At 41.3% G+C, this 24,895-nt stretch overlaps 1 protein-coding gene and 1 non-coding gene across 2 annotated transcripts in view; both read right to left on the bottom strand.

Moving 5' to 3' along the window:
• The window catches only part of NIBAN1 (niban apoptosis regulator 1), a 180,191-nt gene that overhangs the window by 24,906 nt on the left and 130,390 nt on the right, over positions 1-24,895 (bottom strand). The window contains exons 6-9 of the mRNA XM_054435848.2: positions 14,282-14,397; positions 6,081-6,185; positions 5,607-5,769; positions 963-1,150 (exon numbers count right to left, since the gene is read on the bottom strand). Coding sequence (XP_054291823.1) covers positions 963-1,150; positions 5,607-5,769; positions 6,081-6,185; positions 14,282-14,397 — 572 coding nt within the window. The remainder of the gene's footprint in view (positions 1-962; positions 1,151-5,606; positions 5,770-6,080; positions 6,186-14,281; positions 14,398-24,895) is intronic.
• LOC129023487 (U7 small nuclear RNA) lies at positions 3,752-3,813 on the bottom strand. The gene has a single exon (XR_008496815.1). It is a non-coding gene; the product is annotated as a U7 small nuclear RNA (small nuclear RNA).

Genomic DNA, 24,895 nt, shown 5'->3' with positions numbered 1-24,895 from the left:
TTTTGAGAAGTGTGTGTTCATATCCTTTGCAAAAAAGGGGGAATTGTTAATGCAAACTAACTATGGCCTAAGAAGGACTCCTTTCTTATATATATAAGTCCTTGTGGATGAACTGTAACCTAGCTTAATAGTCAGACAAAATTGAAAATCTAACTTAGTAGTATGCACCTATAACAATAGCTGAGTGTTGGCCAATCCCAGCGGCCATATTCAACCACTCATAGACTGCTGAATGTTCAAACTGTGTTCAAATAAGGCAAATGCCGAGCTGTAACCAATTTCACTGTTTCTGTACTTCACTTCCAGTTCCTGTATGTCACTTGACCTTTTTTGTCTTTAAATTTGTTCTAACCATGAGGCACCCCTGGAGTGTCTGTGAATCTATTGTGATTCTAGGGGCTGCCCGATTTGCAAATGGTTTGTTGCTCAATTAAACTCCTTTAGATTTAATTTGGCTGGTTTTTTTTTGTACCAAATTTCATATCATGAGTCTATGTTTTTGAAAACAAACCAACAATGTTCTACAAATGAGGATATATACTTGTATGAATAAATAAAAACTATAGGAAAAATATATACCAAACTATTTCTATTAGTTAATTCAAGGAGTTGGGAATGGGGGTAGCCTAGGAGTCTGGGGTGGACTAGGATTAGTGGGTATCAGTGATGGTGATTAGTTTGCCTTTAATATATTTGAGTATGTTGCTTCACTTGTACAAACAGGTTATTATTTTTCTAACTTGAAAACCATCAATAAAACTATCAGATGGATGGATGGATGAATAGATGGATGAATGGTGGGTCTGAATGAATGGAAGAAAGGCTAGATGAATGGAGGGAAGGGCAGAAGAATGGAAGGAAGGAAAGAAGGGAGGAAGGGAGGGAGAAATGGCAGATAAAGCCCCATGGAAAACGCAGCCAGGCAGACCATTCACACCCAGCTCCTCAGCTTTGTATCCTACCTCCTTTAGCTGGACACTGTCTTTGGTGGTCTGGAAGTTCTGGCCGAGTTCATTCACCTCTTTCTCAAAGAGTGCACGTACTTCACTGAATCCTGAGCTCACTGGTCCCATGAGCTCCTCCAGGATGGATGCCAGGAATGGCTGCACACTCTCCAAGCAGCTTTTCTCCGCCGGCTGGGCCACCATCGCTGAGGTAGGAAATAGCCAAAAAACCGTGACATATGGCAAAACTGGGTTTGTGGGCACTGGAGCCAGACCAGAGCTGAATGGTGCCCCACGGAGCCATTTAACAGCCAAGGCAAGCTCAAGTGGCCATGACAGACTAGCACAATGAGCCCAGTGCCCGTGGTCACAAGAAAGGAAAACCACTGGACCGTTTCAGAACTGGAACAAACCTATCCACTCCCCAAGCTTTCCTCTGCCCTGGGATAAAATGCATTTTTCTGCTTGGTCCCTCTGAACATGCAACTCTTCATATAAAGAAGAAAAGGCTGGTGATCCACCTATCTACTGTCAATCACTATCATTAAATATGCACAGTTTGTCTTCTAAAAACCCAATTTATTGTTTTAATTCGTTTCTCTAGGAGTTAATCACTCAGTATAATTCCATCCTCCTCTCCCCACCAAAATACTTTTTAAGAACTCCAGTACAGTCTTTTCTTGGGCCAACGGAACCAAATTCCATTCAGTTTGCCCCCTACCTCCTGTCCCCAACGCTGATTAAAACAAGACAAAACAAAATCACAATAGGTTTTTCTGACCAAGATGACATGCTTAGTGACAAAAATGTAGAGTACATTTTGATCATGAAGAAGAACGAAAAAATGTCACTATAATTCCACTCCCCAGGGGAAAGTACTCCTCCTTGATTTAGAAGAGGGAGAGCACAGTGAAGCTCCTGGTGCAGTCTGGGTAGGACATGGAAACCTGCATTGTTTTCAGAGCAGAGGTAACTCTCATGATCAGCTAGGAAGCCGCAATGGAGTGAAGGAGGCCGGAGCTAGAAGAAGCCTGAGCTTGCTCCGTGGACTAGAAGGCTAGCCTTGTGGATCGAGGCAGGTCACAGAGCCCTGTCACAGAATCACAGAACTGATAACAGCAGCACAAGTGGAGCTGGTATCCAATCTCTCCACTTTACAGATGAAAAAAATGAGGCCTGGAGATGTTTGATGGCTTGACAAACGTCAGACCCTAATTTTCAGGAGCAGGGCTAACATTCAACTGTCTTTCTTAAGTTCTTCTTGGGAACTTGCTTACAGTGAGATGAATGGCCTCGTTCTTATTTCAACTGGCAGAAATATTTCACAGAGTTGTGCAGGACCAGATCATGGCCTCTTATTCTGATAATCCAAAGTGACTAATACTATTAATATTACAAATCACTCACAAATATTTGGGATGCAAAATATTACACAGGTCACAGAATTATTAAGAAAAAAACCCTTTCAATTGTATGATCCAAATATGACACAATCTAAGAGTCTTCTAAAAATGACTTGCTTGACACTAAAGTGTAAAACTGTTTGTCAGGAGATAAATTAATTATTAGTTTATTAACTGTAAAGAGAGGAAGTATTTGAAAAGCATCTAATTGAAATTTGAGAACAATGCTGAACATGGGTAATATGCAATAAAGATCTAGCAGCAGATGGCAGATCTGGGTGGGGCCAAGATAGGCACAGGAGAGCCGTGGAAGGGAATATTCCTCTCTGCCCACTGTCCCTCTGTGCCTACTTACCACAATGTGCTTCCGCCCCCTCTCTGCACCTTTATTCAATGTTCCTTTACCTTGCCTTCCTTCCTCTACCTCTGCTCATAAACATCCTACTCCTCTCTTCAAGGGCCAGTTCAAATTTCACCGTAATGTCCTGGAACTCCCACACAGCTTCCTGAGCTGGGGTCTGCAGGTGTTTCCTTACGGGCTGGATAAGTTCCATGTCCCATTCATGTATGCACTGCTATTTTTCGAGCATGCAGAGATGCCGCTGTGATGCATATGTGTTTGATACATTAATTCATAAGCCTTACTGAAGTGAAGGAAGGAGCTGAACAGAGCGATGATGCCTGAAAGGCGAGGGCCAGAGGGCCTGGGTTTGGAGCCCGACTCTACCACAACTAGCTCTGGAATCTCAGCAAGTTACCGAATTTCTGCCTCAGTATTATCATCTGTAAAATGGAGATCATAAAAGCAATTATGGTGAGAATTAAATGAGTTTACTATATTACAAGTGCTTACAACTCTGGAAGTGGCCCCTTGGAAGGACTCAGTAACTGTTAGCTCTTATTGTACCTGTTGGCATTATCATTTTTTCCAGTCCCCTGACACTAGACCTATGCTCTCATTATGAGGGGCCCACGTAGCTTCTCGAGGTTGAAATGGGATCTATGCTCACATTGGGAACCACTGTGCTTTTTGTTCTGCCTCTGGTAGGAAGATGTTTTTCCTTCTGTCTCAGCATCTGTGACATGCTTTGTATCCTCCTCTCCTTGCAAAATCACGTTGTCTTCTTTGAGTCATTCCAGCCATTGTACTCAGCAGAAGTAGAATAAATGCTTACTGAATGAATAAATAATTGTGCAGCAGAACTAAAGCTCAGGGGCTTTACTCCCAAGAGTCATATGGGAGGAAATAGACAGATCACCATTTAATACTCCCCAGGTTTTTTTTTAGAAATACAAAGCCCTTTATTAATGCAGCCTAAAGCGCACTTCCTTCTTTTAAAGGTGGAGCACTGGATGCCTGGTTAAAATGTGTTTGTGATATTTCATTTTTTTATTTTTCATTTTTTGGGCTTTCCGGAAAAAACTGGAAAGCCTGCTAGACAAATTCTAAAAGAGCTGTAACACTGATATTCCATTTTAAAAAGACTTGATCATTACTTCCTTTTACGGTTTCTTTTAGGAAATAAATACTAATTCAGGGCAAAATCTTTTTCCATCATATGTGGATACACCGGAGCCACAGAGATTTAAGCAAAGGATGACAATTTAGTTTCAGCCATGAGAATGGCTACGGTTAGGCCCAACTTAGCCCCAGATAGCAGAAATTTTGGCACAGAAGTTCAGCACTGGTAGTTTTAAGTAGTACAAAGTATTTTAATATATAGTCAACTCTAGATTAGTTGTACTAATGGACGAATAAGAGACACAGATGGTAGAAAACATCAAATACTCTGAAGTTAATGTAGAGCTGGCTTTGGAAAGGATGGCGTAAATAGACATCCAGAGATACACAGACACACACACCAGTGCTGGAGCTGTGCCTCCTCAAACCTCCTCTCAGCAGGACCTGTGCTAAGAACCCTGAAGCAAGCTGGGCTGCAGTGGAAAGGGGGCCTGAACTGCAGAGGCTAACCCACAAAGCAGACAGCCCTGAGACTCTAAGCCTCCTGAGCACAGGAATAGGGTGTTCCTCGGTCACTGCTAAAGCTCCATTGTCTCGCTTGGAAAGCACTTAGTCAATAGTTTCTAATGAATGAATGAGTGAGTGAGGGAATAATCTGGGAACTTTCTAGGAAGACTGTCAATAAATGATCACAGATGAGCCTGCAAGCTTCTCCTCTGAAGTGACACTAGGTCACTAGATATGGTGTGTTTGTTGGGTTGTAGAGGCCCCAGATAGAATGGGGAACCATAGAATTTCATTCTGTAGGATTCCTTAGAGGCCATCTAAGGTCTCTTGTATGGGAATAGGCAAACTGTTTTCTGTAAAGGACCAAATAGTAAATATGTGTGCCTTTGTGGTCCGTAAGGTCTCAGTTCCAACTATTCGCTTCTGTTGTTGTAGCAGAAAAGCAGCCACAGACAATACATAAATGAATGTGCCTGGCTGTGTGCCAAGAAAACATTATTTACAAAAACAGGTGGTGGCCCAATATGGCCCAAGGGCTTCAGTTTGCCAATCCCACTCCTGTGGGTCCTCCTAATTTCAGAGGAGGACAATGAGCTAAACAGAAGTTGAGTGACCTCCCCAAGTATGCATGGACTGCCTAATATTGGAGTTGGGGCTACAAACCTACATTTATTGGGTTTGTAGGGTGACTGGGTATGACTCTAAGCCAAAATTTTGGGCTTTCATGTTAGAGGAAAATCCATATATTAATTGATTTGAATATTTGCTGAGTCTGTATATGCCAGGCATGACACCAGGCCCTGGGTGTACTTGAATAAACCAGGGTGACATGGCTCTGCTCTTTGAGAGCTTACAGCAGAGAGGAGGTGGAGCAGAAGCCAGTCTAATCCAGTGCCAGGCATGACACCAGGCCCTGGGTGTACTTGAATAAACCAGGGTGACATGGCTCTGCTCTTTGAGAGCTTACAGCAGAGAGGAGGTGGAGCAGAAGCCAGTCTAATCCAGTGTCAGGGGTGCTACAATACGGGTTGGGGGTGCAGGCAGTATCAGAACACACAGGCACTGCCAAAGGCAAGAAAAAAACTTTCCTCTGCCTTGTGTCCATGAAGCTTCTATGGGAAGGCCCAGGCCCCTAATGGTACCTCCAGCATGTTCCTGTTGCAGCTGTGATCACCTCCTCCCAATTTCTTAAGTTTAATTATCCTCTGAAACCATGCATTCTTGCTATGTGGTGGATCCCTGCGTGTACAGCTTATTTAATTAGTAAGAACATGTATTATCTCCACTGACCTTTGATCTTTCCAATTAAATAGTTCTTTGAGTTCACAATCTGATCCATGTCAGAACGGATCGTTCCTTCCAGGCCCTTTGTCAGAGCTCTGCATTCCTCCTTCAAGGCACTTAATCCTTCTGAAACTTGATGCTGAACCAGGGTGTAGGCCTCCTCAAGGAGCTGCAACAGGGAATAACACATAAATCAGGGCTCTGTCATGTGTAAGCCCTGATGGAGTCAACTGGAGGGAGGAGCCTCCATCACAGGCCATCATAACATAAACAGAACTGCACACACATTGTCATTTTTCTTTCAAAGTTGGAGTCTGTTTGGATCAGTCTTCTTGTAAGTGAGACTCAGCAGGTTCGAAGTAGGCATTTCTACACCCAGGGAAGGGAATATCAAACAACAACAACAAATGCCCTAAAAGAAAAGGGAAGAGAATGTTCCCATTTTGAGTAGCTCAGTGGTAGAGCAAAACCATTGCTTACACCAAGCCACGTCCTCTTTCTGTCATTCTTCTTCCCCTTCATCTTAGGCAGCAGGTCTGTCTGAAGAGTGGGCAGGAGCTCCTCCATCACCAGGTTACTCAGGATCTGTGCAGCAGAAGACAGCCCAGAGTCGGTCAGTCGGTGATGGCTACATCTGAGCATCAGGCCAACTAAAGATGTCCTGATTGGCTGTCCCTGTCCCGGACCAGATGAACTCTGTAGTAGGTTAATAGTTTAACCTACTACAGAGGCCACAGAAATCTCAACTAAGACAATCTTAGAGGCTGAACATTCTTAAACATCCGCAAGGAACAGTAACATCTGCTGATATTCTCACCTTGTTGTTTTCCCAATGTAAATAACAAATTCCCCAAATTCAAACTTCACATATTCAAACTAGAAGAACTTAGGGCATACAGTAAAATGAAAGAGTTCAATAATGGATAAGGACATCTTCAGCAAAATTGTGAAGGAAATGCAAGGCTTGGTTTTGGTGGCTTCAGTCTTAGTCTGTGTCCCCTGGGACTATCATTCCTCCTAAGCCCTTCATGGTCAAGGTATCAAAGTATCTTCATGCTCTTTGTCCCCACTGTCCCCGAAGCCCCATTGTCATCCTCTTTAATGTTTAGTAAAAGAAGGGAGGAGTAGTGTGAAGAAGTGAGAATGACGTCTGGACCGACCAGAGCCCAGGTACCACTGCATCCCACCATGCAGCGCCTTCGTCCAGCACTGGAGAAAGGCTGAGGGGATGCTCCAGGAGATACAGCCACATTGAAGGATAAAACACAGAGAAGATCAGCAAGGTTGTCTGCTAGACCTGCTTCTCCACAGCCAGAACCCAAGCCCCAAAAGGCCCCTGCTAAGAAGGAAGAGAAAGTATGCAAAAGGAAAAAAGGGAAGGGCTGGCACTGGCAAAGAGGGAAATAATCCTGCAGAAAATGGAGATGCCAGAACAGACCAGGCACAGAAAGCTGACGATGCTGGAGATGCCAGGGGAAGTGTGTGCGTTTTTGATAACTGTGTACTTCTGGTGACCATACAATTGGAAATACTATTTTTTTAAATGGAGTTTTATAAAAATGTAGAATGTTGTCTTACTTTTCTTAAAGCTATGTTATTATCACACAGAACATTTCATTTTTTTGGGGGGAAGGGGCATATGTCACTAATAGAATGTCTCTGAAGCTGGATTAATGTGGGGAAACACCTTTTCTTCCAGTTTTGAGAAACTTCCTCTTGGCTCCCAGGAGGGGGATTCCTGGCATTGACACACATAGCTACCTTGGCACAAACACCTTATGGTGTGGGAAAACTAAAATTCATTATTTCTTCTTCTCCCTCTCTGCCTTCAGTATGGTCTCAACTTCCTTAAACCCAGAGACCTGTTGGGACCTGACACCTAAAATTAGTTAGCAGTCAGGTGGCCATCTGGACCTTCCAGTGACCCCTATTGAGAGGGCAGCTCTCAAAACAACAGCGGTTCCTTTTTTAGATTGTGGATCTCCAGACTGATGATTCTGCCATTTTCATTTCATTTCCTGAAAGTCAAGATTGGCTCATGAAAAGTTGTTAAACAACATGCTACATGTGAAATGTCAACCCTCACTGCAATCGAGAGTCTAAGCAAATGAAGATTTCACTGGGTTTTATACAGCTGTCTGATTTTGGTTCATTGAAGAAGAGAGTTTGGAAGTTGTTGTATATGTTAGCAATTGTCTGCTCATGGCCTGTCTAATATACTATGATTGCTTACAAAAAGCATCTTTAATAAGGCTGGATACAGTTTGAAAAAGGAAAAAGAAGGCAATAACCAATATTTTGGAACAATCAAACGTTTGGAACATTTATGGGAGGGGTATGAGATAATTAATGGGAGTGAAACAAAGAAAAAGGAAAAAATTTAAAAAGAATATGGGAGGGAGTGTCTAAATTTTTCAAGTGTTTTTAAAAAATGTGTTCCCACATCACTCCTAAAATTTTGCTTGGCTCAATTAAACTATTTCTTGTGAATCTGAGCAGTATTCTACACATCCACTCACGCTATTGGCCCTTCCTTCTTTACCCCTGCCCCTGAATTGCAGCAGCTTTGCTGTTCAGATTCACTTTCACCAGGAGTCTTTCGAGGCCCACAGTTCAGTTTGCAATCATAGGCTGCACACTAAGATTTACAAAAGGGGAAGCATAGTTTTAGGAAGGGAAGCAGGCACAAAAGTAGGGAATCACTTGAAACATCTGTTCTATGAGTTTGAAATAATATTTGTCCAAAATAACTGACCTCCTCCTTTCACTTCTCATAAAAATTCAAATTATGCTTTGGGAATTAAGGAAGATTTGCTCTGAGGTCACTGGTCACTAGTGGAAATGCCCATGAGCTCATTTGATCTGCCTTTAATCAAGGCTCTGTCGCGGCAGGGTGTAACGCTTTTGCTGAACCAAATAGAAACACTCTCAGGTGGAGGTAGACAAGCTGTCCAGTCCCATTGTGCCTGTGGGTTGCTGGCAGAGAAGGTGCTCAGCTCAGGGCAGCAAGTGGGGCTCCTGTCATCTGCCAAGTGGATCTGCCTGGCGTGACGAAAGTTATGATGGGGACAGAGTTTCCACTAGCCCTGGTAATTCACTGGTGGGGATGTTTTTGACCTTTCTTCAGCCTTCTCTGGGGGCAGTCAAGAGATGAATCACCATTTTCTGTGGTGTTTAAGAGTAACCTAACATGCACAAAACTCCATGGAAATTAGCAGGTCCAACAATTATTGAAAGTAATGGCAAGAATCGCAATTACTTTTGCACCAACCTAATAGATTCAGTGGGTAATTAATAATCCACCAGCCCACCCTGCTCAATGGGATAAGTTCTTGTTTGGAACACATCTGCCGAAAGTGTGGTATGGGAAGAGTGAGCCAAGAGGAAAGGAGACCAATGCCAGAATTTAAAATCAGTGGGTTGACATTATGAAACTCAAGGGTCATAAGAATTGTCCCAATTCATCCTTTTGCAGAGATTGGTTAGAATTTTAGCATAAGTGTGAAACGGGTTTGAAAATATGAAAATGTTGTATATAAAGGCTAAAGAAAAATAATGTTCCATTTGGGTGGGCTTATAGTTTTGTTTAGTCTTTCCCACACAATGTTCCAAGAAATTTGGCTCCATTTTACACCTTAGGGAATTAAAGGAAATATGTCTGGGAGGAAAAAGAGGGGGTGGGAATGGGTTACAAGTGGCGGGGGGGTGATATGGTTTGGCTGTGTCCCCACCTAAATCTCATCTTGAATTGTAGCTCCTATAATTCCCATGTGTTGTGGGGGGGACCTGGTGGGAGATAGTCGAATCCTAGGGGCAGTTTCCCCCATACTGTTCTAGTGGTAGTGAATAAGTCTCGCAAGATATGATGATTTTATAAGGGGTTTCCTCTTTCATTTGGCTCTCATTCTCTCTTGTCTGCTGCCATGTAAGATGTGCCTTTCACCCTCCTCCATGATTGTGAGGCCTCACCAGCAACATGGAACTGAGAGTCCATTAAAACCCTTTTTCTTTATAAATTACCCAGTCTCTCAGGTATGTCTTTATCAGCAGCATGAAAATGGACTAATACAGTGGGGGAGTGGGGCTCAGGGAATAGCCACAGGGCAGCAGAGCCTGTGGGTGCTGAAGCTCAAGTGCATCTCATCCCAAGCACCATCCACATCCTCCAACTTTCAGCCCCACCCTGCCCTGATCGAGTACTGCCTGTCACCTCCCCAGAGCCCACTCTGGCATTCCCTACCATGGTCTGCCTTCCACAAGCAGAGTCCTAAGCTCTTGGGCTTTTCTAGAGAAAGTAGCTAATCTAATAAATAAATCGTAATAATGAAGGAATTCCCTAGCCTCCTCCCCTCAGAAATGTATCCACTGAACTTTAACATAAGTGACCTAAAATTACTTTAGTTTTGTTTTGTTTTGTTTTTTAACGGGGGGTGGTGGCAAGGGCAGTGTTTTGTATACTTAACTGCTAGGACTTGGAGATTTAAAAATTCTATCACTCCTATAAGAAACTAAGCATGTCACTAGGTTGATCAAAACCAACAAACCCAGGATCGCCCCTTGAAGTCCACACCGCAGTGCTTCCTTTCAGATGCTGAGCTGTCAGGAAGGTGTGAGGTCCAGAGAGACCACCCTCCTTCCTGAAGCAGGCCCCGCAGTCTCACCAGGCTGCTGGTCCAGGCCCCTTGCATTACTGAGTGGCCGTGGGTGAAAAAATCCAGTCAAAAGGAGTCACACTTAAGATCTTTCAGCAAAAGACAACTCTGGAGCATATGGACAAGGCCTAAAAAATGTGGGTCTTTTTTTTTTTTTTTTGTCTTGAAACTGTTCTGTGGGAATTATGAGCTGTTCTCTAGCCCATCTTGGTATTTTAAAAGCAAATAATAAATATATCACATAGCTAGAGATACTTTACAGTTGCAAAGCCCTTTCCCTCATGATCTCATTTGATATATTTATATTGACAAGTATAAAATATGTTGATGTTTTTACTGGCACACAAATATTTTCACCTTAACAGTCTGCCAGGGAAGTTATTCTGAGATAGTTGCTTTGCCTGGACACTTGCCTAAAATAACCATCGCTATGAGGGCCTTCCATACTTGCTGTGTGAGTCATTACTATGAAGGTAATGGAACAAGGCTGAAAGTCTGAATGCAGGCCCCTAGGGTAGAGGGGTTCAGGACAGGGTTAAGATTAAGGTCTTAGCAGACAGGAAGAAAAAATGCAAATAAACCCAGCGCTTTAAACAAAAGATGTCATTTTCTCAAACTCAGTTATGCTATGCCATTTTCTTTAACCACTTGGTAGCTTCTCCGGGCCCCCGGCCTCTTTTTTCTATGAGTCTTAGGGTAGACACTGCTTTACTGTTATGCACCATGTCTTAGAGTCTGTGGGCAACCATAATCCTTCCCCAGCCCCACACAGTAAGCTTTAGAGGCCATTTCCTTTTACCAGCTTCTCCAAGCCGGTTTAAAATGCATTTCTGTAACAGACTAGCTTTCCGACTTCAGCCAACTGCTCTGAATGCTCTTTCTCTCACCTGGAGGGTGCTGGACAAATAATCCTGAAATGCCCCTCTAGCATTCACATTTTATGAGTCTTTTATTTCACCAAAACACTCAAATTCTGAGAGAAGCAAAACCACTTTTTTTTTTTTTTTTTTTGAGACAGGGTCTCTCTGTTGCCCAGTGCAGTGGCACAATCACAGCTCACTGCATCCTTGAACTCATGGGCTCAAATGATCCTACTGTCTTGGTTTCCCAAGTAGCTGGGACTAGCTGCACATACCATTGTTCCCAGCTAATTTGTACAAAACTTTTGGAAGAGATAGGGTCTCGCTATGTTGCCCAGGCTAATCTCGAACTCCCGGATTCAAGCAGTCCTCCCACCTTGGCCTTCCAAAGTGCTGAGATTACAGGTATGAGCCACCACACCCAGCCCCTGTGAAACTTCTTACTGGGACACTTGATAACTCCAGTGATTTCTGATCTCTTTTCTGCTTTTTTTGTTTTGTTTTGCTTTCCCACTTAAAATGTTTTTTATCCTGCAAAACTAGGAGCTTACTGTGACCACTTGCACAAATGCTTTACAATCTCCATCTATATAGAGACCCATATACATACACCCCACACACATATGTGTTGTCTTCTGCATGCTTTCTATGTGTGTCTTGCCTCACCGTGATGGCAAGGGATGAGTCATTTCTCTCTCTTCCAACTTATACCACTTAGCACAAAATCAGCCTGAAGCCAAAACAAACTCAAACTTAACTCCCAGAAAGGATTTATTAAATACCTATATTCTTTTTTTTTTTTTTTTCTTTTTTGAGATGGAGTCTCACACTGTCACCCGGGCTGGAGTACAGTGGCGTGATCTTGGCTCACTGCAACCTCTGCCTCCCAAGTTTAAGCAATTCTCCTTGCCTCAGCCTCCGAAGTAACTGGGATTACAGGGCCGCCACCAGGCCCGGCTAATTTTTTTTCTATTTTTAGTAGAGACAGGGTTTCACTGTGTTGGCCAGGCTGGTCTCGAACTCCTGGCCTTGTGATCCACCCACCTTGGCCTCCCAAAGTGCTGAGATTACAGGCATGAGCCACTGTGCCTGGCCTAAATATCTATTTTCAATGGCATCATGGAGGAAAGTAAGTTCACATAAGTTTTTAAGTGAAAGAAAAAAATGAAGCAAGTGGCATAGCTGAACTCAAAGAGCTATTGAAAAAAAAAGTGTAACTTAGTATATTCCCATGGTTGGTGCTAGTCTTTCACTGGGCCAGGATCAGAAGCCATCACTGAGTTTGCCATTTGTCCACTTAGCATGTAACCCGGAAACTATCAGCTCCACAGGGCCAGGACCATTCTGTCTTGTCCATCTCTGGGTCACTAGCCCCCAGAACATTGCCTGGTATAGAGCCAATGCTCAGTAAATAGTGGCTGAATGAATGAGACTAGGCAAGTCACTTAGCTGTTATATGCTTCCCTCAGTTTTCTCATTTACAAAATTGAAATAATAATAACTGCCCTACCCATCTCATAAGATTGGCAAGACAAACACCATTAGGTTTCGAACATTATCAAGTATCACACAAAGGCATTTGACTACTCATCTATCTATTAACTATGTTGGCTTACATGGCAGGCCAGCCAGCGTCAAGTGCTTCAGCCTCCCCTTCTGACACTTGTTTTTCTTTAAGGCATAAGTACATAACTACTTAGTTCTCTCAGACTTATGAATGGCTGTGCTTCCCCAAAATATCAGAAACCAAGACTTGTTTAAAAGTCTGGAAGAAGCAAGTCTCAGGTTGGGAAATAGATGAGTTTAGAATCTACCAGAGAGAAAAAAAAAGAGAGAGAGAAAGAGAAGGTTCTAATGGTAAACACATGTTTTCATATGGTGAAACAATAAAGAAGAGCTCCCTCATGAGTTTTCAGCATTAGATGTTTAATGACCACGCAGAGGCAAGGCACCATTCTGCATCCTCCAAATATTGTTCTCTAATAATGAATTTCACTAGCTCCCAAAAGAGGTACCCTAGGAGATATGGAAAAAAAAATAGTGGGGCTGGGCACGGTGGCTCATGCCTATAATCCCAGCACTTTGGGAGCCTGAGGCAGGGAGATCACGAGGTCAGGAGTTCGAGACCAACCTGATCAATATGGTAAAACCCCGTCTCTACTAAAAATACAAAAATTAGCCGGAGTGGTGGCATGCATCTGTAGTCCCAGCTAGTCGGGAGGCTGAGGCAGAAGAATCACTTGAACTAAGGAGGTGGAGGTTGCAGTGAGCCGAGATTGTGCCACTGTACTCCAGCCTGGGCCACAGAGCGAGACTCCTCCCCCCACAAAAAAAATAGCATTCTTAAATATCGTGTTACTTTATGTAAATATGCCCATACCCAGCCTCCTTTTCTTGGGTGAAGCAGCCATGTGACTGGTGTCATCATGGAGGCTGGGGTCACATCACGAAGCAGTTTCCTTTGGAGATTTATAATACTGTCCCTGGGACCAAGCCCACTGAAGTGCTTAGGCCATGACTGGCATCTAGTCAGGATCATGAGAAATTATAATGTACCACAGGGCACAGAAAACTAGAAAAGATAAATGAAATACATAGAAAACTGTCTAATGCTTTTTGAATTTTTTTTATTACTTCATTTACATATAATTGAATAAAGACAGCTGCGTGCCAAATACTTCCCCAACTGCACTTCACTTGTCACGATGATGCAAGGTAAACACTATTATTCCTATTTTTTCCGGAGGAGTAATCTGAGACTAAAAGAGGTTAAATAAGTTGGCATGACTTAAGTCCAAGTTTGAGGACCCTAGCTAAAGCCCTGTCATGCACTTTGCACTATTCCTCGGTACTCACACTTGATTCTAGTCTGGAAGCACGAGGTCATTTGAAAGAGTAATTCTTTTCATAGAAAACAGTGGAGGCAGCTCTTTCCACTGTAGTTGCCATGTTTTTGGCTGCCCTATTTCATGCCCAGTCTGATGGTCTTTGTAGTGGGTGCCCAGTACTTTCCTGACCAATGCTTCCAGACATGAGAGAGATGGCCTTTGGAACCACATCTTCCATACTTGCAACTTTTTTGTTTGATTGTTTAATAAAATGACCCTGACTTCCTATCGCCCAAATACCCAAACATAAAGAGAATCCAAAATTTTGAGCCCCATGTTACCTGGATTTCATCCCCAGTGATCATTTCCCAGGAACCATAGTGACCCTTCTCCTGTCGGAAGAATTGCACAGCTTCTAAAAAGGCTTGGGCTTCAAATGTCATCTGCTTCATGTAATCTAAAGAAAAGAAGAAAGGGCATTCAGCAAGGTAAAACACTCTACATTTCCCCATAGCTCCTCAAGTGTAATGGCTCAGAGACCTAGCATTATCTGAAAATGACAAGGCATGGAATTATAAGACACAGAGAAAGTTAAGCAGGTACTGAATTCAAAGTTAATTTGCAGATGTACATCACACTACTTGTTCATCGTCCTAGCTGATAAATTCTATCAGTTACTGAGTGTACTGGTTAGGAGTAGAAGGAGGCCCATCTCCCTTACCCTCTCTTATACATGTTTCCCTATCCACCCACAGGCACCCAGCGACTTTACGCTACCAGCTGTGACACCTTACTCCGGCAGGCCATCCCTTAACAGTGCCTCTTGTGTTCAAAGTATCTCCTTCCAGTTTCCCGACAAAACAATTTCTCTGTGACTCGGAATCAGCTTTCAATACAATATGCATCAACACAACATGCAAATTTATGCAAATGAAGATAATAATTGCTAACACTTACAAAGCAGGATAATGTTCATCTAAGCACTTTACAGATTTCATTGAGACCTCACAAAAACCCTTGAGGAGGGTATTATTATTCTCACTTTACAGATGAGGAGACTGAGGCACAGAAAGATGAATTAGTTGCCTAGATCATATAGCTAGTGAGTGGCACAGCCCAGGTGTGAAAGGTGGTCTGACCTCAGAGCGTGCCTCTAACCATGATATTATATTGTCTCACATACTAGTTTTATGGGTTTGCCCTTCTAAACATACTGGATTTTAAATGGTGTCATATCTGAGAGGTACTATCCTACCACAAGGAATGAATATCTAACGGTGGAACTTAAGGTGTATAGAGGGAGCTGGGCTGAACGGCCTTCTCAGAGTTCTATAAGTCATGCTAGGCACGCAGTGTCTTCATTTCCAGCACATAAAATTGGCTCTTGGGGGACACAATGATTACAAAATTATAGAAATCTTCATGAGGAAATGAACTTCAGAAATAATCTAATCAAATAATAAATAATCAAACCTTAGGGGAAATAAAAGAGCAAAGTGAAGTGAGTGAAAAGGCCAAGTTCCCTGACTCTCCTCCTATAAGGCACAAAGCTCTCCTGCCAGTAGCACATTTATAGGGCAACATTACATTGGTGATTTGGAGGCAGCTGATTTGCGAGGTGAGGAGGAACCATCACAGCTTTACACAGTGGGATTATTCAGTAAAAGACTAAATAGTTGATATGGGGAACTAAGCAGAACTAAAAGAGGATCAATCTGCTCTCAAAGGTAACAATCAATTAATAGGTGGTAGATGACTCTTTTGAGATTGGCTTACTAGATCATAAACCTCAGGAACTGAGAAAAGAGAAAAGAATTCAAGGCTTAGCCTCTACAAGAGTTCAAGCAAAACTATTCACAGTGAGGATACCATGAAGTCCATTCGAAGCTGTATTTTAAAAAATGTGGAACAGTGGCCAGGCATGGTGGTGGCTTATACCTGTAATTCCAACACTTTGGGAGGCCAAGGATGGAGGATCACTTGATGACAGGAGTTCAAAACGAGCCTGGGCAACATAGTGAGACTACATGTCTACAAAAAAATTAGCTGAGCACGGTGGCACATGCCCATAGTCCCAGCCACTCAGGAGGCTGAGGCAGGAGGATCACTTGAACCCAGGAGTTTGAGGCTGCAGTGAGCTATAACTGCACAATTGCACCCTATCCAGGGCAATAGAGTGAGACCCTGTCTCAAAAAAAAAAAAAAAAAAAGAAATAAAAAAAAGAAAAGAATATGGAACATTAACTGGCATTTCCAATAGTAACATAGAAATTTGGTCAAAATCCAAATTAAATTTTGAAAAAAGAGCATGTTTCAAGAATCAAGGTTTTTTTAAAATTTTTTGTTTTTGATTATTTTTTTAAGTTCTAGGGTACATGTGCACAATGTGCAGGTTTGTTACATAGGTATACATGTGCCATGCTGGTTTGCTGTACTCATTAACTCATCATTTACATTAGGTATTTCTCCTAATGCTATCCCTCCCCCTGCCCCTCACCCCACAACAGGCCCCAGTGTGTGATGTTCCCACCCTGTGTGCAAGTGTTCTCATTGTTCAATTCCCACCTATGAGTGAGAACATGCAGTGTTTGGTTTTCTGTCCTTGTGATAGTTTGCTCAGAATGACGGTTTCCAGCTTCATCCATGTCCCTGCAAAGGACATGAACTCATCCTTTTTTATGGCTGCATAGTATTCCATGGTGTATATGTGCCACATTTTCTTAATCCAGTCTATCACTGATGGACATTTGGGTTGGTTCCAAGTCTTTGCTATTGTGAATAGTGCCACAATAAACAGATGTGTGCATGTGTCTTTACAGTAACATGATTTATAATCCTTTGGGTATATACCCAGTAATGGGATCACTGGGTCAAATGGTATTTCTAGTTCTAGATCCTCGAGGAATCACCACACTGTCTTCCACAATGGTTGAACTAGTTTACACTCCCACCAACAGTGTAAAAGCATCCCTATTTCTCCACATCCTCTCCAGCATCTGTAGTTTCCTGACTTTTTAGTGATCACCATTCTAACTGGTATGAGGTGGTATCTCATTGTGGTTGTGACTTGCATTTCTCTGATGACCAGCGATGATGAGCATTTTTTCATGTGTCTGTTGGCTGCATAAATGTCTTCTTTTGAGAAGTATCTGTTCATATCCTTTGCCCACTTTTTGATGGGGTTGTTCGGTTTTTTTCTTGTAAATTTGTTTAAGTTCTTTGTAGATTCTGGATATTAGCCCTTTGCCAGATGTGTAGATTGCAAAAATTTTCTCCCATTCTGTAGGTTGCCTGTTCACTCTGATGGTAGTTTCTTTTCCTGTGCAGAAGCTCTTTAGTTTAATTAGGTCCCATTTGTCTATTTTGGCTTTTGTTGCCATTGCTTTTGGTGTTTCAGTCATGAAGTCTTTGTCCTGAATGGTATTGCCTAGGTTTTCTTCTAGGGTTTTTATGGTTTTAGGTCTAACATTTAAGTCTTTAATCCATCTTGAATTAATTTTTCTATAAGGTGTAAGGAAGGGATCCAGTTTCAGCTTTCTACATATGGCTAGCCAGTTTTCCCAGCACCATTTATTAAATAGGGAATCTTTTCCCCATTTCTTGTTTTTGTCAGGTTTGTCAAAGATCAGATGGTTGTAGATGTGTGGTGTTAGTTCTGAGGCCTCTGTTCTGTTCCATTGGTCTATATCTCTGTTTTGGTACCAGTACCATGCTGTTTTGGTTACTGTAGCCTTGTAGAATAGTTTGAAGTCAGGTAGCATGATGCCTCCAGCTTTGTTCTTTTTGCTTAGGATTGTCTTGGCAATGTGGGCTCGTTTTTGGTTCCATATGAACTTTAAAGTAGTTTTTTTCCAATTCTGTGAAGAAAGTTATTGGTAGCTTGATGGAGATGGCATTGAATCTATAAATTACCTTGGGCAGTAGGCCATTTTCACGATATTTTTTCTTCCTATCTGTAAGCATGGAATGTTATTCCATTTGTTTGTGTCCTCTTTTATTTCACTGAGCAGTGGTTTGTAGTTCTCCTTAAAGAGGTCCTTCACATCCCTTGTAAGTTAGATTCCTAGGTATTTTATTCTCTTTGTAGCAATTGTGAATGGGAGTTCACTCATGATTTGGCTCTCTGTTTGTCTGTTATTGGTGTATAGGAATGCTTGTGATTTTTGCACATTGATTTTGTATCCTGAGACTTTGCTGAAGTTGCTTATCAGCTTAAGGAGATTTGGGGCTGAGACAATGGGGTTTTCTAAATATACAATCATGTCATCTGCAAACCGGGACAATTTGACTTCTTCTTTTCCTAATTGAATACCTTCTATTTCTTTCTTTTGCCTGATTGCCCTGGCCAGAACTTCCAACACTATGTTGAATAGGAGTGGTGAGAGAGGGCATCCCTGTCTTGTGCCCGTTTTCAAAGGGAATGCTTCCAGTTTTTGCACATTCAGTATGATATTGGCTGCGGGTTTGTCATAAATAGCTCTTATTATTTTGAGATACGAAGAATCAAGTTTTTAAATCGAAGTATTTTTTCCTCGTTATTTTTCTTGACTTGTCAAGTGATGTAATGTTTAATCTTAGAGGTTTGAAAAACAAAAATTAAAGTCTTGCTATAAAATTGACAATACCATTGGCAGCGTTCTCTTCACAAGGGGATTGTGATATGGGGCTTAGTACACTGGGAGGGACTTTACCAACTGAGATGGAAACTGTAATTACTACATTGGGATTTGAGATTGACTCATGTGCTCTTATTTTTAACAGCTGTTTTCATTTTCAACCTAAGAAAACAAAGAGATGGAAGAAAATATGGTACTGTGTCTGGACGAAGTGAGTATGGCCAGATCTGCAAGCCAGGGAATGAAGTTTTAAATTCTTCACATCCTTATAAGAAGCATAAATTTACATATTTCCTCCTCTACTGACCTCAGTAACTGCAGGAGGCACTTGAAATCTTGTCCATTACCTTCTGTATCTATATCAAAGCAAAGAATGACACTCCCACTGATGGCTGCGTTTTCAAAGATCTTTGGAAAAAAGTAACTGAAGAAATGGGATTTGGAGATGTGGATGTCAGACAGAAGTCAAAGAAGGAACCAGAAGGAGAGCTCCAATGTAATAGTGGTGGAAGTGAAGCATCTTAATACAGAAGAGAAGAAAAGTATTAATAATCAAATGAGCCACAAAAGAAATTATAGTCATCCAACAATGAAGCCTCAGAGAATGAGGGCCTGGATCTGAATTCTGGACTCTACCATTGAGGCAGACTTAAACTAGATTTTAAATACTTCCTTTCCATAAAGGAGAAAAGATCTAATCTACTGATTCATCATTTTATTTTCAGCTAATAAACTGTTAAATTAATATATGTAAAACTTTTAGAACAAATCTGCTACATAGTAAGTTGCTTTATATACATTTGTTCTTAAGATTATAAGCACAGGTCAATAGCAACTGACAGATCATTAAGCAAATAAACGACAAAGGTTTGCTTTGTAAAAGATAACACTGTGCTGCAATGGTAATATAAGCTTCATTTATTCTAAGTTGTTTGCAAAGGCATTGCTGAACTCAGTCAGAATGTACAGGTGTTCAAGAGAAACCAGATTAGCAGTTATTTGATGAACTTCCTGCCACAGATCTCATGGGAACAAATTCCAGGTTCACAATCAGCTACTCTCCTGCTAATAAGCAAATTGGGAGTTTTGTCCTGTGGCCCTCAGAATCAACAATGGTTTTCGGCTTTTAAGCAGTCTCCTGGCAAGCCAACTTAGAAACAAATGGCAGCTATCAGCCCAAACTCTACTCTTCTAGCATGCTATAATTATGAGAAGGCCGAGGGAGACAGAAGTGCTGAGGAGTAACTTAGACATCACTACATTCAGCTCTCTCATTTAATGGATGAGGAAACTGGAACAAGAAATGGTTAATTTCCTAGCTGAAGGTCACACAGCTGGTCAGTAGCAGAGCCAAAAGTTGAAAAAGTGGCTCTGGCATGTTGTAAGTGGCCCTGGCATTCATGCTAACTTAAATAACAGACTATGAGAGTTGGAAGTGATCTTAAAGGTCACCTACCCCAAGCTCTCATTCAATGTTGGGATCCTTCAGAATCCCAGACAGACACTCGTTTGGCCCTCGCTTGATTATTTCCAGTGACAGGAAGCTCACAATTTAATGAAAATAGTTCTTTCCATCACTGAACTGCTCCAAATTTTCCTTCTATTGAGCCAAAGTCTGTTTCCATGGACTCTCTCTCCCATTAATCTCATTTCTCCCTTTCAGAACAAAATAGACAAGTTTACTTTTCTTCCATATGGTAACCCAAGAAAAAAACAGTAATCAGCTGAATATCCTTATTTTTCTTCAACTGTTCTTTAAACAGCGTATCTTTTGAATCTTTTTAATTTGACCTTCCCTTTTCCTTCTTTCCCTCAGTGAGCCATTCAAATTTATCTATATCTTCCTTAAACGTGGCCTCTACAACTGAATACAATAGACTAGGTATTGTCTGACTGGTGCCAATTATACCAAGTCAAAGGATACTTTCTTTTTCTGATCTCTAACCTCTTTTTTAATACAACCACGTCACACTGTTGACTCCTGTCTTTCTAGAGTTATAAACCCTTATACCTTTTTCATATAAAACTCTTGCCAATATAAGCCTCTCCTACCCTGTATTTCTGCTTTTGACTTCGAAGGACAGATTTTTAACATTATCTCTATTACATTACAACTTACTGTGATTAGCCCAGAGCCCCGAACCTGCTGAAATCATTTAAAAACTGTGATTCTGTCCCCTGACTCTCTTATACCACAGTATCATCTGAAAACCTGGTAAGTTTGCCTTCTATGTTTCTGGCTAACTCATCGATAAAAAAAACATTCACCAGATCAGGAGTGAGGAAAGAGCCCTGGGAAATGATAAGCATTTGGGGAGATAGAGGGGAGACACATTTTGGCCATTCATTCAACAATCACATCCTCACGACCAAGAACTGTGTAGGAATGCACTATTCTCTTTAGTCTCTCTCTACTTCCTCATTCATGCAGCTGCATGGAAAACTCATATTTGGTAGACATGATTAAGGATTCTGCAAGGAAAGGAAAACTTCTCTAGGCCTCTTGGGGACAGTTATTCATGGGGCCAGCCAGAGAGGAGCTGCTTTTATTTTTTTCCACTTATACGGATTTATAACACATCTGAATCAACTGAAACACCAAAGCTCCAAGGCCTGTGGAGTCATTCTAGATTCTGCCTCTGGCTGTGGTGTTGGGACTCCCTGACTCAGGCTGGGTTTGGAAGCTGCCTTGTTATTTTATTTCATCAGTAAACTGTGCCAAGCCCTGTTAGCTGATCTGCTGGGTGATTTGTGAAAGTTATGTAACACCATTACTCACTATGCTGCTACGGGGCTCATCTCACTGAGTTACACTTCTAAACTGTCTTTTGCTTCAGGTCAGATGTCATCTTTCCTATGGGAGATGCAGTGAGGTTGTGTGCCCCAGTTTCTTTCTAGAACAAAGAAGGGGAACAGGGGAAGGTAACCAACATTTACTGAGTCCCTACCATGGAGTATGGACCATGCGAGATGCTTACACACACACAGTCTCATATAATCCTTCCAACAATCCCATCAGGCAGGAATTAATATCCCCACTTTACAGAAGACAAGAAAGTGGAGTTTTGGGAAGGCTAAATAGTTTCTTTAAGCTAGCATGTGGTCAAGCAATGGCCACTTACCTCTAAAGTCCTGTTATAACACTTTATCATGTAATTTTTAAAAACTTTTTATTCTGAGATAATTTTAGATTATCTCAAATAAGATCTCAAATTTGAGATTATCTCAAATTATTAGTTCTTATTTCTCACATGCTGTTATAAGAAATAATATAGAGATATCCTATATACACCCTTCACTCGGGTTTCCCAAAAGGGAGCATCTTGCAACCCTATAGTACAACATACCACAACCATCAAATTGACATTGCTGCAGTCCAAAATTTTTATTCAGATTTCACCAGTTTTACATGCATTCCTGTATGTGTGTGTGTGTGTGTGTGTGTGTGTGTGTGTGTGTGTGTGTGTGTGTGTTGTTCCATTTAATTTTTTTTTTTTTTTTTGAGACGTAGTTTCGCTCTTGTTGCCCAGGCTGGAGTGCAATGGCACGATCTTGGTTCACTGCAACCTCCACCTCCCGGGTTCAAGCGATTATCCTGCCTCAGTCTCCTGATTAGCTGGGATTACAGATGCCCACCACCATGCCCGGCTAATTTTTGTATTTTTTAGTATAGACGGGGTTTTGCCATGTTGGCCAGGCTGGTCTCGAACTCCTGACCTCAGGTGATCCACCCGCCTTGGCCTCCTAAAGTGCTGGGATTACAGGTGTGAGCCACCGCGCCTGGCCTGTTCCATTTAATTTTAAGGTTATTTTAAAAGAGACTTTCCTTCTCAAAGTTTAGAATAATATAATTCTAGAGTTTGATCATAGATTAGAGATCACTTAGTCCAAATCTTTCATTTTACAAATGAATAGACTGAGGGCCACATAGGGTGTGATATGGCATTACTAAAAATAAAGCAAAACAAAACTTCCCTGGAATTAACAATGAATGGTGCTCATTCTAATGAAATGGTAATAAAAGTTTTAATTTTTATTTTAAAACACATTTATACATGACCAACCTAAGCAAATGCTTATCACCATATCATAAATGATAATTCTTACGGGAAAGAGCCCCATTACTTAGAAGAAATTGGTAAATTATCAGAGCTCCCTCAATTATATTTTATAAAATATAATACTAAAATATTAATCTACTGACCAAATCATATCTGTATTAGTGGACACAGCCCTATCAGAAGGAGAGGAGGAATATGTCAAGAATACATGTATACCCCATGGAGATCCAGGGACCCAAGGATGAGTTACAGTGGTGTTGGTCTAGTTGAAAGTATAAAAATATAAGAACTCACCCTGAGAATATAAAACACTTCTCAAACAAATGGAAGAAAGGTGTTTCTAGTAAAGACATTGTTCTGAGATAAATTTTTGGCTGCAGAGAAAAATACTGCCTACCTTGTCCAGCTAAAGGCAGTGCATCTCTTGAATTCTTGACTTGTCAATAAATATTAAAAGACTATTTGTCAACATCGAAAAGGAAGTGGTGACTACTAGAACAAGTGAAGACAGACTAACCTCATTTCCTTCAGATAGACATACTAGACTGGTAGATTAGAAGGCTGTCGGAGACATCCTGTACCTAGGCAACTATAATATCTTGCATGATTTTGATTGGCACAGTAAAGAAACTTAGATTGGCTGATGATGCAAATAGACACAATCAAATAGTTAAAACCACCCAAATCATGGGTGCTGGGTAAAGGGCTGAGGTTATTGACATCCTGGAGGGAAATCTCCAGGGCATTGCCTTAAAACATGTTCAATTACTTAGAAAAGAGTGTGAGTGTGTGTGTGTGTGTGTGTGTGTCTGTATGTGTTATTAAATTATAGTTATTAAATTTTATTTACCAACTACATATGAGACACTGAGTTAGGTAGGCTCTGAGGATACAAAGCTGAAAAAAAATATGGCTTTTAACTTCAAGTTCCTCACAGTTTAGTGGATGACAGAATCAGGATCCAAAATGGGGTACAATATGGATAAATGAATCTTGCACTTAAGTCCCAAAACACATCTATATAAGTAAACAATATGTGCCTGATACATAGTAGGCATGAATAAAAAATTGGTGAATAAATTGAATGAATAAAGGTACCAAGTCTGAAGAAAAAAAACCCCAAACCCTGGGGTTTCATTTAGTTGCAAGCTCAGTGCAAGTCAGTCAGGGGTGTGATACAATTGTCCACAAAGCATGTAAGGTTGAGCCTCAGAAATGTGAAATGTAAGAGGAACAAGAATGGTCACAGATGTATTCTGAGGTATGCTCCTCTGAGTTCATCATTCCACGGCTCTAGCTCATGCTGGATACCAGAATATTTTACAAACATTTTTTAAAATAAAGAAAAAAGTGGAGTACTTCTGAAGAAGACCAAGTGAATGAGGAATCTCACAGCCTTGGAAAGGAAAAACCTAGAAGAAAGAGATCTTTATCTATATGAAGATCTTCAATGGAACAGAGGGCTGGATTTGTTTCATGGAGATTCAGATACTAGAATCAGGGTTGTGTCATTTAGAGTGTGGCAGATTTTGACTCAATATAAGGAGCAAATTTCTAACATATGGGCTTATCTTAAAGTCAAATAGGCTCCAACAGGATGTCAAAAGTTCCCCTAGAAAGGAAGTACTCCATCTGGGCTGAGTTACCTTGTAACAGGTGTACAGATTTGCTCAAATCTCTATTATATAGTTTCATGGCATCATGTGCCTCCCACCACTGTACTTACAGCAGTTATAATATTACAGTTATTAGTGTAATCATGTGAGATATGTCTTTCCCCAAGACTGTAAACTCCAAAAGGATAGGGTGCTGCCATTCATATTCACCCCTGCATCCCTACTCCCTAGTACATAGTACTTATTAAGTGTTCAAAGAAGGAAAGAAAGGAAGGAACGCCGGAGAAAAAGAGAGAGATTAAAACACTAGAGGGGGTGCTGGTTTAAATCTCCTATAAAGTTCTTTTGAATTTGAAATTTCATGGTTACAAACAAACCCAGGTTGCAAATGATTCACATTGTCTTAATGATTGCCTTCCCTACTGTTGTAAAGAAATACTCTACCCCAAAGCATCTCAGATTTTGGTGAGCATCAACATCGCCTAGCAGGCTTGCTAAAACGGATAGCTGGCCCCCTATCCCAGAGTTTCTAATTCAATAGGTCTGGGGCAGGGCCCAAGAATTTGCATTTCTAAGAAGCTCCCCAGGTGATGCTGATGCTACAGGTCCAGGAACACACTTTGAGAACCATTCCTCTACCCAGCATTAGGAGAGTGGTTCTC

Source organism: Pongo pygmaeus, chromosome 1, assembly GCF_028885625.2.
Source record: "Pongo pygmaeus isolate AG05252 chromosome 1, NHGRI_mPonPyg2-v2.0_pri, whole genome shotgun sequence".
Taxonomy (NCBI): domain Eukaryota; kingdom Metazoa; phylum Chordata; class Mammalia; order Primates; family Hominidae; genus Pongo; species Pongo pygmaeus.
The sequence above is the reverse complement of the archived record's forward strand: the minus strand, read 5'-3'. Positions and strand labels throughout refer to the sequence as shown.